General features: G+C 36.5%; 1 protein-coding gene across 46 annotated transcripts in view; it reads left to right on the top strand.

The window, feature by feature from the left end:
- Positions 1-14,151, top strand: part of NRCAM (neuronal cell adhesion molecule) — a 167,605-nt gene that overhangs the window by 87,681 nt on the left and 65,773 nt on the right. For 24 of the 46 annotated variants that reach the window (XM_052789329.1, XM_052789331.1, XM_052789336.1 and 21 more), the window contains 7 exons: positions 4,507-4,692; positions 7,030-7,047; positions 8,839-8,944; positions 11,810-12,006; positions 12,928-13,050; positions 13,430-13,600; positions 14,054-14,110. In XM_052789329.1, coding sequence (XP_052645289.1) covers positions 4,605-4,692; positions 7,030-7,047; positions 8,839-8,944; positions 11,810-12,006; positions 12,928-13,050; positions 13,430-13,600; positions 14,054-14,110 — 760 coding nt within the window. In that variant the 5' untranslated portion in view covers positions 4,507-4,604. Of the gene's footprint in view, positions 1-4,506; positions 4,693-7,029; positions 7,048-8,838; positions 8,945-11,809; positions 12,007-12,927; positions 13,051-13,429; positions 13,601-14,053; positions 14,111-14,151 lie in introns of those variants that run through there. The other 22 variants (XM_052789348.1, XM_052789342.1, XM_052789349.1 and 19 more) reach the window with 6 other exon arrangements.

Raw genomic sequence — 14,151 nt, 5'->3', positions numbered from 1 at the left:
CTGGCACCAAACTGTGTTTTGTGCTCCTGCCAGATATTCTATGTCAGGCTCACTGGTGCTTTCATTCTTCCAGTTGTGTCTTTCTGTAGCTCATCTGTAAAAAGTAGCAATATCTTTTTTTTTTTAAAAAGTGAGAAAAAAAAGTGCATGTCTCTCACTTGATTCTTATTCTTTTGTCATACATAAAAGCCCTCCCTTTGAAATCTGATATTATACTTTGTGATAAAATATTATTATACTTTTGTTGACGCGGAAGTCACGGACACTGCACACAATCAATATGATCAAGCAGATGCCACTTTATTGCCAAGATAGCTCAGTTTATATGTTCATTCTAGTTACTGTTCACGCATAAGCAAATTAGAGATTGGTTAGCATGAGCTGTCCACGCGCCTAGTTACACCTAGTGATTGGTTATAACAACACTGTACACGCGCATAAACATAAGGCATAATTGGTTGTATTAACTAAAACATGCAAAACTTGTCTCAGTCTAATTGGTCAAGATAAGCTGTGGAATTGAGGTTCTTTGCCAAGTTCCCTTTATCATGGAATGTGCACCTGTGTTCTTCTAATTGGCATCTTTCTTTTTTTGTCTTCTTGTTTATTCTGTTCAAGGCCTTCTAAAGGCATCTGGAATGCTCTTACTACTGTTAGCTAAATATGTGTCCACAAGCAAAGCATCCTTGAAGTCTGCTGCCTACAAAACATCCTTCGCTCACAAATTGATCAATTCTATCGAGTCTGGATTGTTCACTGTGTGCCCATTACTTTCCAAGTATCCCACATACTTTGCTTATGCATTCATATTTACCTTGACTCCTGTTTGCTACACCATAGCTTCAACCTTTAGTCCATGTTTTTACTCACAATCAGCATCTTGGCAAGAAGCACAGAAGGTATAACAAATGATATTTTGTTATGTACAGAAGAGGTACATAGGTACAGAGAATCTTATTTTGTACAAATCTATGAATAGACTCCTGAATGAGCTGTCAAAATATATGTGTTTTCCTATGAAAAGGGTAGGACAAAATGTCTGAGTTAAGAGAGATCTTAAATAAATTATTTGGAGGAAAAGGCAATCTACTCTATAAATATTTCAAGTTTTGAAATTGAAGCCTTTATTTACATTGATCTGCACTTAGAGGCCTGGCCTTATTTTGTAGCGGATAATCTTATGTCAAAGCAATGTTTAGTTCTAATCAGCAGCTGTTGTATTCATACTAAATTATGTCAGATTTAATCTTGAATATATTCAACAAGAGCACCCAGTTGTGCTGACAAACTGAAAATCATTTTCAGTTAAATATGTTCTATCACAAACCATTTGCGTACATTGCCTCTCTGAAGAGTGACAAAGTCAGTGTGCAGCTCAGCTTTATAATTCCCTCTGCCTGTTGAATTCCCATATTATATCCAAACATCCCAGCAGTAGACTCAATAGGTATCCTACTGGCATGTTGCAATAGCAGAGGTACACAATGTGAGGCATTTTCTCAAGGGTATTACTTTCACAATCATTTTAATTGCACATGCCTGATTTACCACGTATTCATTTGTACTTGTTCAAAGGGAATGCAATTTAATTTTAAAATACTCTCAAATCACTGTGATACTCATTTTACACGGTGAAAAAACAAGACAATAAAGTGGATAATCAGGTTCTCAGAGTTCTGTAAGCAGAACTGAAATTTTGCTTGGAGAAGAAACAATAGATGTCAAGGTTCGCTTGTAGAATACTTCAAAGAAAAATCCTGTAAATCGTGGGTCAAGCACATTGTACAGAGAGAGCACCTTGTTAACCGCAGTGATCATGTAATGAAAAGATGACATAAAGGTCAGGAGAACAGTGTGTGAGAACCTAGTTTAACTGGAGAAGAGCAGACAGCTGTAGTCGATGGAACAAAATCATCTCTTCTGGAGAGCACTTCATCGCAGGAAACGTGTTGGAGTACTCTCAGGCACTTTCAAGAGAAGCCTTTCTCCTTCCCCTACTCACTGCAGCAGGAGCATAGGAAACTATGTGTGCCAAAAGTGGGATGGAAGAAACACTTCTCCCCTTCCCCAGCTAAACCCCCAGCACTTTAGGGTGCTCATTTAAAATGCAAGGAAGTTCAGTTTATTTTTCTAGGAAAGTCTGAGTACTTGTCATGCTTCCCTGCTGTACGCCTTACAGCATACGCTTTCCGGGTATTTTGGAGTTAGGCTTGTCACCTTGTCTGCTTCTGCAGTTCCAGTTTGTATAAATAATTATGCAAAGGCTAGAACTCAAGTGCTCTCTTCTGATGACTTTTGTAATCTTTCTAATCCTTCGTGACAAATACTTAGTTGTTTCGTTATGGTGCGCGGTACTGTAGATAGTTTTGAATGTGAGTAACCAATTTGCCCTCTCATGGTGCCCCAGTCAGCAGTTCCCCAGAGCTCCAAGGAGCAGTACGTCTCTAGGAGTTTAACCTGCTGGGATGTTTTGATTTTGAAAGATTTGTGTTATAGATACTAACAGTAAGAATCAGGGAGTTTGATGTGCTAGGTTAGGCTGAGAGTTTGCGCTCTACACCTCAGTTCTGGTTTCTAGTTCCAGTCTCTACTCAGAAGACTGTACGAAGAGAAAGACCATTTACAGCAGCAGTTCAGAGACATCGTTTCTTCTGTAACTTGAAGACTGAGGGAAATTCTTGTTTAACGTTTGTAAGGCAGCTGCTTCTTTGCAACTTTAACTCCTTGTGGACTTGATAGCATTGTGTTTCACATCTGTAGGTAGAGCTGAGGAAGTGCTCTCTTCAAGGTAAATTAATGCTGGTCATTGTGAACTTTCTAACCAGTCTGGCACCTGGGAAGTCCTTTCTCAGCTGATGTCCATTTACTGAGAATGCATTGTGTAAGCACCATTTGGATTTCTAAGGCTGTATTCTTATAGCTCTTTGTAGGTCACCGGTGATGATGATGGGGCTTGCAGGCAGCTAGTTTTTACTCCTTCAGCTTTCTTCTAAGTTGGAGCTTGGTCCTGAATGAGAGAGCCAGAATCATTTCTGCTGTGGCTAATATGATCTCTCCTGCTTGGTTCGGGGGGAAAATCTAGCACATTTCAAAGAACAGATTTCCCTTAAATTTCATTTCTGCCACCTATTCACATAGGAAAGGAGGAGAAGAGACTGGATAGTGTGCTGCCAGTTTGTTACCTGATCAGAAAGTAACTCCCGAAACACACAAAGTATGTTCAAAGAGGAGACATTGCTTTATTCTGCGCAGGGTGCAAGGTGGAAGATTCCCAGACATTGAGCACACCTACTGAGGTTTTCACTCCATGCTTATACACTACAATTAAAGCACCACGCCTATCTAATACATATGTTCCGCCTAACTATTGCATATTCATTACGCTGAACAAGTGTGACATGTTGTTCTCTTGAGCAATCGTCCCAGAGTCTTCTGTGCCTGTGCAGGTGCTCTGGTGGTCTTCAGGGGTCATTTGGGGAAGAATACTCCTACTCCTTTTATCCTCTTATGGGCATGCATCATCTGAGGACACCAGGGTCTTTGTTTCTCTTGCCAACCCCTCATTTGTCAAAGCCTAAGGAGGAGGTGTGTCCTTGATTAGCAAGTCTGTAACTCTGAAAGGTCCGTTATCTGGTGCCTTGACTATTTTCCAAACACTCTAAAGCATCCTCTATTGTAAGCAGAGTCTTAAACTAGATAAGCTTTACCCTGAGTACACAGAATCTAAACAATGCTTGAATAGCAAGCAGACTACACTTCTCATGTTTTAGTTTTTTATCTTTAAGCTATCACCTCCTTATTTGTTATTCAGTCTTTTGAAGGCTCGAGGCAACAAGTTAATTAGATTTTGGTTTCAGGCTAGAAATGACAAAGTATTTCGATGTTATGTATTTTGGGTGGAATGAGAAATCCAGGAATAAGAGTACAAGAGCTAGCACCTCAGCGTGGCAATCCATAAAGCCTTCTGTATTCAGTCTACAGCTGTCTATTAGAAAGAGTTCCAAAGCGGGGAGAAGCTAAGATACCTAACTCAAAGCTGCAGGAAGATCCCACAGTTTACTTAGCAAATTTGTGGCCAGACATGTTTTCATTGGAGTAGATGCCTAAAATAACTGTTTCCAAGAATTGTGCAGGATGTTTGAAAGAGAGACTAGATGGGCATTCAGAGCTTTAATCTCCTACATCTACTTCAGAGGACTCTTATCTTTAGTATATACTGGTTTTTAACTAGCAGGACTGATGCTTTGTCGTTCTTGGTAGAGGTATTTGTATTTCCATTCAACAAAGTTGTAGGAGTTGTTCACTAACTTCCTTAGGAAGGTGTTATGATCTAGGTGTCCCTAAGAACTTCTGGACCTCTGCTTGGATTTCATTAGAGCACATGGTGTAACTATTATCCCTGGATATAGTATGTAGACTGCTGGTATTTCATAATATTATTAAGATGTGATCATTCAACTCTCCATAGTGTCTACACACTGTTATTCTCTTATTTTTATTTACCAGGTTTCATGTCTATATTTACATAACTCTTCCAAGCTACCTAGTCTGATGAAGTTGAACTTCATTCTTCAAGTGTGATTTACTCAATACAGCCTAAAATCATGATGAAAAAGAGCATATCTGCAAGCAAAGCTTCCTTGGTCCTCTTTCTGTGCCAAATGATTTTTGCATTGGATGTACCTCTTGACTGTAAGTATTAACCTGCTAAATAAGTGCAGAATAGTGGAAGATCAGTTACATAATTTCTGTATAGGAAGATGAAGGTAACTCCAACATGAAGCTAAACATGGAGTGTGTTTGCTCACTTCAGTCAGGACATTATGATTATGAACATTTACACTAATTTACTGAAGATTTTCAAAAACTTTGCATATAAAATTACTTGCATACCTACTTGGGAAGGGTTAGCATAGGAGTCTCATGAATACTCACACTTCGATGTGCTATTGAACACATTATTTGATGAAAAGGAAGAAGGGCAGAGAAGCCCAGTTAAATGCTAATTATTTGTGAAATTAAGATCATATTGACAATTTGCTGAAAACCCCAGAACAATTCCTACTTGCTGTAAACAATCACCCTCATCTGCATGTAAGAGGTTTCCAGGAGCTGATACAAGATGTAGTAAAAGATTCAAATACCTAAAATTCAGACACTGGAAGCATCTTACTTTTTGATCCAGAAGAGTAAGTTAAGCTCTTAGATATCCTAAGCAGTGCCTGAAAACGGTTAAGTACCTAGCTTTAAGCTGAAAGCATGTGTGCTGAGCAGGGAGCTCTAGCATTAACCAGTGAGGAAACATCTAGAAGAGGGGAAATCCCAAGAACTGAAATTCTTGTCTAATATAAGACTGTGTTAGTGGGGAACCTTGAAGGTAGCACTCCATGCTGAAAAGGAAGCAATGGTAGCTGCTGCGTTTTATAGCCCTAATAGCTGATTTTATGAGATTAATCGTGCTTCAGGTTGTTATTTTCATCCTAAGATAAGCATGATCACATTTTCAGAATTCAGTGAACCATGTTGCACCTCACAGTGACTATTCATTTGTTAAACTAATTACCAGAGAACATTAGGGCCAGTGTTAAATTGATGGATTAATACATCAGTAAATTTGCCTATGATTCTAATATGCATGGCTTTCTTTACCCCTAAGTTTTTGATACCTTCCTACCTTCCATAAATGCATGTTTTTCATTAATAATCATTGACATAAATTGCAACTGCTTTGCTGTTTTTTTCTCCATGCATATTTACAAGCCTCTCAAACCAATGACCTGTATTTCTGTAACAAGATCAATATATCTGAATCACATCAGACTTGTTGTGCTGTGAATACCTTTAAAGCAATAAGCTGTGGCTTAAAGAGGGCTTTAAAAGTTAGATGAATGAATGTCTTATTTTCTAAACTTAATTTTTCTTCCTAAATATTTTTGCAGGCTAGAAATAGTGTTTTAAACCCATCTTGTAGTTTAGTAACTAATGTAAATCGTGCACCACTCTAATATCTGTTGTGTAGAGCAACACTTCAGGTTAAATTAACCAGAAAGGCACCAATAGATAAAAATGAGTAGCCCTTTTAGATATATCACATTAACTCTCAATTAATTTGTTCCCTACTGCATAATGCTTAATAATTTTGTTAGGTCTGATAAAGTCACATACTTGAATTTTTAGCCAAAAATCGTATTAATCAAAATTACATCTTTAATGATGATACTGCTTTCATAAATAATGATTAGAATGGGCTCTGGGAGAGCACCACAAGGGAAGGACTTATATTTTCTGTGAGTTTTCCCTACATACCCACCACAGAGATCTGGTGGTGAGAACATACTTGATTAGTTGAACCTTTAGGTTTCAACCAAGTTAGCAGTTCCTATGCTCATCAGTGTCTCAAAGTAGGTAAGGGATGACTGACAATGTAGCTGAGTGAAAGCAGCCTGGAGATATGTATGCAAAATATTTGAAGTAAGCAATAAAGATGTGACAACTAAAATGACTTTTTTTTGTTTAGTTATTTTTCAAACCAAAAGGGATTGCCTGTCTGTTGAGTAGAATTAGGTGCTTTCATCTTTGTAAGAGTAATTTTAGCCTGAAGCATTCTCTTTGTTCTTCCATATGATCATAGGGGTGGATTGATTTTGACAGCAGCATGAGGGCAGTGCACTCCATTAATTCTGATTTGCTGTCTCCTCAGTATCAGTGTTTTGTGTCCTTGCAAGGCCAAAATCACATACCACGGTTGCCCTTAAAAAGTCAACGCTTCAGAGAAGTTTCTCATACCATGAACTTGAGATAAATGTAGTAATATCTGACACAATAGAAATTGTGGCTGGAATTTCAGGCATCACGGCATGGGTTACAGTGCTAAATATTTTAAATGTTTTCTTTTTAATGGTGACCAATGTACTTGTCAGAGATACTTACCTTCCCTCTCAAAAATGCTAATTTTCTTTTAACTAACAAATGTTTCTCTTTAATCTCCATTTGTCCATTCAACTGCTGATTCTGATGGGGGAATAAAAGCAAAACTTCTAGAAGAATGTAAGTTCCTGTCCACAAAAACTAGGCTGTGTGCTGCTGAAAATTAATACTGATTGTGTTGCAAATTGAATTTGCAGTCCAAAAATGTGTGATTCTGAGATTTTATTGATAATTTGGTTTGCTGTAGCTAGATGTTTTGTGCATGCAGTGTTTAGAAAATACTACTGTACATAAATCAGTGTTCTGATATTTTGAACAAATTAATTGTGTGATTTTTGATTGTGTGCTATCTGAACATTAAAATCTTTACTCAATATCAGCATGAGCAATGTTTTATTACTACTTTCAGGAGTAAATATATTTGATAAAAAAGAAATTCATTGGAATGTATGTCCTTATATACTGTTTTACATGTCCGGGTTGGAGATACTTTTGTGTCTTTAAAAAACACATACTGACCCTGAGAACTGTCTCTGAGAGGAAAAAGGACTGTCTTCAAAGTGCCTCTAAAGAAAAACACAAAAAATCATCATCATGTAAAAATGTTGCCTTCCTCTTTTAAGCACTCTCCTCTCTGCAGTGAGGAAGAGGAGCAAAAGCCAGCTCTGCACGGCCTGTTCTACTTAGCTGCTATTTCTCATTATGATTCCATGATATGATTTTTTTTCCTGGATATTTCTTGTGGGTAGGGCTTTACAGACAGCTACCTCTTTCTGTGTAGCAGAGTACTTAATGTATAATGGTAGGGAAGACTTAAAAAAAATATCCCAGATTTACAATTTTAACTGGCTAGAGTGAGGCCTAACTCTACTGATTGAAATATTTTGCTGAAGTGGGTAGAAATGTTCCCAAAGTACTAGCAAAGTGTATTGCTGGACAGATAATTTACAACATTTAGATAGGGATGTTCACAGGCATGTTACTAACCTGATTCCTTTAGATGACACTAAACTATAAACAGATTAATAATGTTGAGGAAGATGCCTTTCTCACTACCTTAATACCATAAACAGGATTTTTTTTAAGGCAAAAATATGCATAGATAATGGTAACAGATTATAAATTACTTTATAAATAGGTAAGCACCAACTACTTTGTCAGGTGAGTAAATTCTGTTTTGTGCTACTCATGCTAGAGTACTTGATAAATCATAAATGTTAAATGTTTGTTTCTCCTGGGGCAATTCACAAGATTGACTATATTTTTGTTGGGTTTTTTAAAGGAGAATCAGTACTAGACTTCTCCTACATGTTTACTATATTTGGAAACTAGTTACTATTTTTGTCATTTTTTACAGAGTCTTTTACTTATAACACATTTTTTACTCCTGAAAAGTAGCTCCTAAAAGCATGCTTTGTATATTAATTCAATATGTTAAGCACAATAAATGTGTGAAAAGTTTACACACATAGAGAATTTGGAAATACATAAAATATTTAGAAATACAAAGCAATGTATGTTTTTTTCCTTCTGTGTGGTAAAAAACATTTTGTGTGGGTATATGTCTCACAACACTTCATTTAGGATATGTTGGACTTAGAATTCAAGTGCCCTTGGTTTTGTGAAAATCTGTTGAAAACTGATGTATAGAAATGATATTCATTAAACTTTTTGGCCAAGATCTTCATCTGCTCTAAATCAGCATAGCTCAGTTGGACGTTAGTATAGCTACACTGATTTACAAAAGTAGAGGGCTTCAGCCTCCTAATACAAAGGATACTTTAATCCCAGTCTTCTGTCGATGATTTGGTTGCTAACTGCAATTCTGCTTTCTCTGCGTACAAAACTGTCTTGCTGATACTTTGAAAATATTGTTAAATTCCTCTCTGTTTCTTATATTCCATAATGAAGTGTCGCAACCTCCTACGATAACTCAGCAATCTCCAAAAGATTACATTGTTGACCCTCGAGAGAATATTGTAATACAGTGTGAAGCAAAAGGAAAGCCGCCTCCTAGGTTAGTAGCATTTTGTTTTGCTTTTGTTGGCCTAACAGCATAGGAAAGCTAGGAGAAAATAATGTAACTTTTGTAAAGTAACAAGTATGTGCATATGTATGTGCTTGCACACACAGAAACATGCACACACTCCTACCTTTGTAATTTAAACAGCTACCAGATAGTGGCATAACTTTGACTCTTCTCATACTTGACATTTAAACTTTTTCATAGTCATCAAGCAACTGTAGTATTTTTTTTCTCCTCAAAGCTCTAACAATAGAATAATACTTGATTATTACAGGAGCAGATAGGTAAATGCCTGTGGAAAGCTCAAAGAGGCATGCCATACTATCAACTGGATCACATTCCAGATTTAGGCATAGCGTCTAAGAAGAATGGACATCGAATAAATTCAGAGTATCACTAATAAATTTAAAGTTAATGCTTTGTAAATCATTGCGTTTTACGAGGCTCATCTTGAAATACATAAGCATTTTGTCAGAAGCTATGTAATTTGTATCAGTTTCAATGATCAGTAGCCTTGATTTACCAAGTCTACCTAATAGCCTTAACTTTTGGTTTTGGCAGAAACTGTAACCCTTTGTATAGATCAGATTCCCGATCGTCTTCCATTTTAAGGCCCTGTTTCAGTATCTTGAAATATTTGAAAACTACTCGTTTCAAGATACTGCGTACCTGCACTGGAAACAGCAGTAGCTGTGATCCATTCTGGCATTGCTAGTAACTGCTTCTGATTTCAGAGACTGTGAAGAGATATGTGCGTCTCTCTGCTCTCAGTAGTGTTATGCTACAACTTACTAGCAAGGTCAGTCTATAATTGTTCATTCAGACACACATAGAGCTCACTAAATGTACTTCCTCTGAACAACCAGGGTTTTTTCTACATTATTCCTTCTCTTTGCCTTGGGATCACGGTCGTTATCATGCTGGGCAGCGGAATGGAGAAGATGGTGATTATCTGTGGTTCTGTCACCCTTTCTAGTGTTCTGTTAATGGTAGGAGTGCCATAAAGCTGCTGTGTTTACCAGATTTTTAATTTAGCAGGCACAATGCCATTCTCCTGAGTCTGCGTGTTGGCCGGGAGGATTGGATGATTATTGTGCACTTTGAGACAACCGTACTGCTTCTGCAGATGTTTCCCTTGAACACCTTTTTTGGTTTGGATCTACCTGAGAGAACAAGAGCACTGTCTGTGAGACTGACATCTGAGTCATCTGCCAGGGCTCTCTGCCTCATGTTCCCCATCAAACCTGCATCTCACTTTGTTCCCCTGCTACAGAGGAAGTGACAGGATTTAAGTGCAGAATTTTCTAATGAGTTTTATAAGCTTGTGCTTAGTTTAGCTTATTTTTAAAGATATGACATCCAAATAATTTCTTACAATAGTTACTCCGGTCCATCAGTCTTGATGACCTGCAAATGCCTATTGGAACTTGAGCTGCTTCAAAGCTCTGAAGTTGAACATGAACTTTCTCAGCCGGGAGTGTGAATTGTTTGTTAAAACTGGGTAACTTCTTATGGGTGAGAGCAACTGGCATAAAGGTTTAGGGATGTGCTGCTACCTATAGCTTGAGCAGCAAAGATTCTGACTTTCATGCATCTCAAATTCAGGGTTTTGTACCACATTTGCCACCTCTCATTTGAGGCTACATGACAGTTCCCTGTATCCTTCAGTATTATTGGTAGCAGAGGATTACAGAAACCCCACGTTCTGCAGCTTCACCCGCAGGGTCATAAGAAACAGGTTCACTGTTGGTTCACTGTGCACGCTAGTCCTCCCAAAAACACTGCAGTGTGGTGCAGTGCTGCTGGTCAGGTCCAGTTCTTGTGCAAATAGCGCATCCAGTCTTGCCCTTCTACTGCAGAAGGTCAGAGCACAATTTAAATAACTTAAAATTTGAGCTTTTCTAGTACCATATATGTTTATACTTTTAGGAAGCAGTCTAACCAGTAAGCATATATAGTGTTTGTGTTTAAGATTATGAAGCTGAAATGTAGTAAGTACAAAAATTGCTGTTCACAACATTTGAACCTGTGAGTGCTCAGCACTTCACAGGCATTGGTCTAGCTCTCTGCAACTATACTTTTCACCATTAACAAAGCGTAAGTAAGAAATTGGTGTTTACGGTAGTATAAGTCGCAGACTGTGAATCTCTGCTTTTTTCATGGTTTTTTATGAGTTCTAATACTCTTCATTTTTAGTGACTACTTTTCAAAACATCTCTTGCTTTGAGTAACACCAGTATAAATTTACTAGATTAATTATGGACTATAAGACTGCAAAATTTCATTTAAAGAATCATGGTTGTTAGAGTAGTGAAAAGAAATCAAACTCACCACACAGTCTTTAATTCACTTGCATAACTTTAAAATGGCCAAACCAATTAAAAGAAATGGTCTCCTGCTGGGACCTGAGATGACACATTTTAGCCCAGAGCAAGTTTCTAAAGGCAGGTTTATAAACCCTTTCAACAATAGGTTTTATAATGGAAATGCTAATGCAGCTTTAGCAATATCAGTTCTTGCAGATGTTACTGTATCATCTTTACTAGAAAGAAAATCAGCTCTTTTCCATATACAATTAACTTCAGAATCTTTTAATGTAATTTTTTTAAAAAAATATTGACTTTGAAATGGCTCCTGTTAACAAGTTCAGCCAAGCCTTTTATCTTAAAATATTGCCAGATTTCTTGTATTAAAAAGTGCTCTATTACTTTATTAGTTAATTTAGTTTGGGAAAAAGCTTACTTATCTGCTAAAGAAAAAATACCATGCATTATTGAAAATTACTTTTTTCTTCTTTCTCTCCATACAATCTACAAAACAACTGAAGAAGAAACTTATTTGTTTTTATTATTTTAGCTTCTCCTGGACACGCAATGGAACTCATTTTGATATAGATAAAGATGCACAGGTAACAATGAAACCAAATTCAGGGACCCTTGTCATAAATATTATGAATGGTGGGAAGGCAGAAGCATATGAAGGAGTATACCAGTGTACAGCAAGGAATGAACGAGGAGCAGCCATTTCCAACAATATTGTTATAAGGCCTTCTAGTAAGTGAAGCTTTTAATGTTCATAAAATGTGAAACACACTGGTTTGCTTATTTTCTTACAAATGCTTCACTATTTTTTTTCCTGTCTTAAAAATTTAATCATCAAAGTGATCATGTTAGAAGGTATTGCATAGTTTCTGATATTCAGATTTAATAATGTATTGCATGTTCTCTTTAATATTCCATAGAAAATTTAATAACTAAAATGCTTTCCTGTTTTTTTGGGTTTTTTTTGTATGTCTGGATCACCTATCGTTAAAAATTGGGTTGCATATATGATGCTACAATTAGAAAAAAATGTTTAAATCCTTAATACGCATCATTGATGAGGACAATTTTTATTCTCATTCTGATGCGTGTGTTCCACAGTTTTTATAATAGCTTTAATACAGAACATATTGGGACCAAAAAGAAGATGAAGCTAAAAAATTTTAATTAATGGTAGACTGTTTCTACAGCTTTTTATGTGATTTTTATCTTAGATCAGTTTTTCAAGCTTCTCAGCTTAAATTTTGCTGTTCTCACATGTTTTAATAAAACTGTGCATGTATAATACTGTTTCAGGAATGTCTACCTTTTTTCCTAATTTAGTGCATCACTTTTTTTTTTTTTCATTATCATAGTTAAAACTTTCCAAGATACTGTTATAGAACCTTTTGTGAGTAGCCAAAATAATTTGAATCAGTTGATTACACTTTCAGCAAATCATTGCTGTACAAAATGTTTTAAAGAAAACCTCCTTTTCTCCCAAGAAAGCATATAAAAGAACAAAAATTAAATCTTTAGTAAACATGAAAGGAATTAACATTCTGAGGCATGTCGTTCTTCTGTTTTTCTGGAATATTATGTGCATTTCTTCCTTAAATTCTGGAATTTTTATCAATCCATCGTTTGTATGTGTGTTAAAATTACTTGCTATAGGATCCCCTTTGTGGACGAAAGAAAAACTAGAACCAAATCAGGTTCGAGAAGGTGATTCACTAGTACTACACTGCAGACCTCCTGTTGGTTTACCGCCACCTATAATATTTTGGATGGATAACGGTGAGTTTGGTTTTTATGCAGAATTAGTTCACTTTTTGCGGTTTTGCTACATAGTTGATCATTGCTTACCAAGACCACAGATGGTGGAGTTTCCCTTTTAAGTTAAAATTCAAAGCATTTCCATTTCTGTAGAAATGAAGAAACAAGCAAACATGCAGCCCAAAAGCATGAAGCCAAAAGCAGCTGGAGATCTTAATGTAAGTTGTAGGTTAACCCACTGGGAAAGAATGGAAAGTCAAGGGAACTCGAGAGGAAACATAGAAAGGTCTATGTATTTACAAACCCACAAACAGCATCATGGAGTGAATGTGGAGTCTGCAGATCATAATAATGGAGTGTGTATTCTAATTGAGATAAATGTGTTATTGTTTTCTCTTAGCTTTCCAAAGGCTGCCTCAAAGTGAAAGAGTTTCCCAAGGTCTAAATGGAGACCTTTATTTTTCTAATGTACAACCAGAAGACACCCGGGAGGACTATATCTGCTATGCAAGATTTAATCATACCCAAACTATACAGCAGAAACAACCCATTTCTGTAAAAGTCTTTTCAAGTAGGTATTGCATTACCTAATTATGTACTTACATAGTATTTATCCAAAATTCTCAAGTTATTTGCTGAAGTTAAGTAGTGTTATGCTACGGAATTTTGTCATTTTAATTCTGAATAAGAAATTACATTACTGTGTAAAATTAAAATGTAATCTTCAGTTTTCCTGATATATAATTCATTTTAAAACCTATCGTTTTTTCCCTTTATAAGGCTTTGTCTTTTGAAAAAAGGTTTTGTAAGATTTGAAATACTGCAAAAATACAGTGTAAAAAATAATAGTTTTCAGATGGTTTTCATGTCCGAGAATATCAAATTATTATGATTATTGTAACTATTGAAACAAATTAATCAATCATTTGATTAACTCGCCGTGGCCATATCATCACCTTTTGATTCCCAGTACTTTGATTTATCCCTCTTGTATGCATTCTTCATGATATTCTGTTTATTTCAGTGGATTCATTGAATGACACTATAGCTGCTAATTTGAGTGACACTGATATTTATGGTGGTGAGTTACACTGGTCCCCACTGATACTCCCTGTTTCACAG

Source organism: Harpia harpyja, chromosome 6, assembly GCF_026419915.1.
Source record: "Harpia harpyja isolate bHarHar1 chromosome 6, bHarHar1 primary haplotype, whole genome shotgun sequence".
Lineage (NCBI taxonomy): Eukaryota > Metazoa > Chordata > Aves > Accipitriformes > Accipitridae > Harpia > Harpia harpyja.
This window is presented reverse-complemented; position numbering and strand designations above follow the sequence as displayed.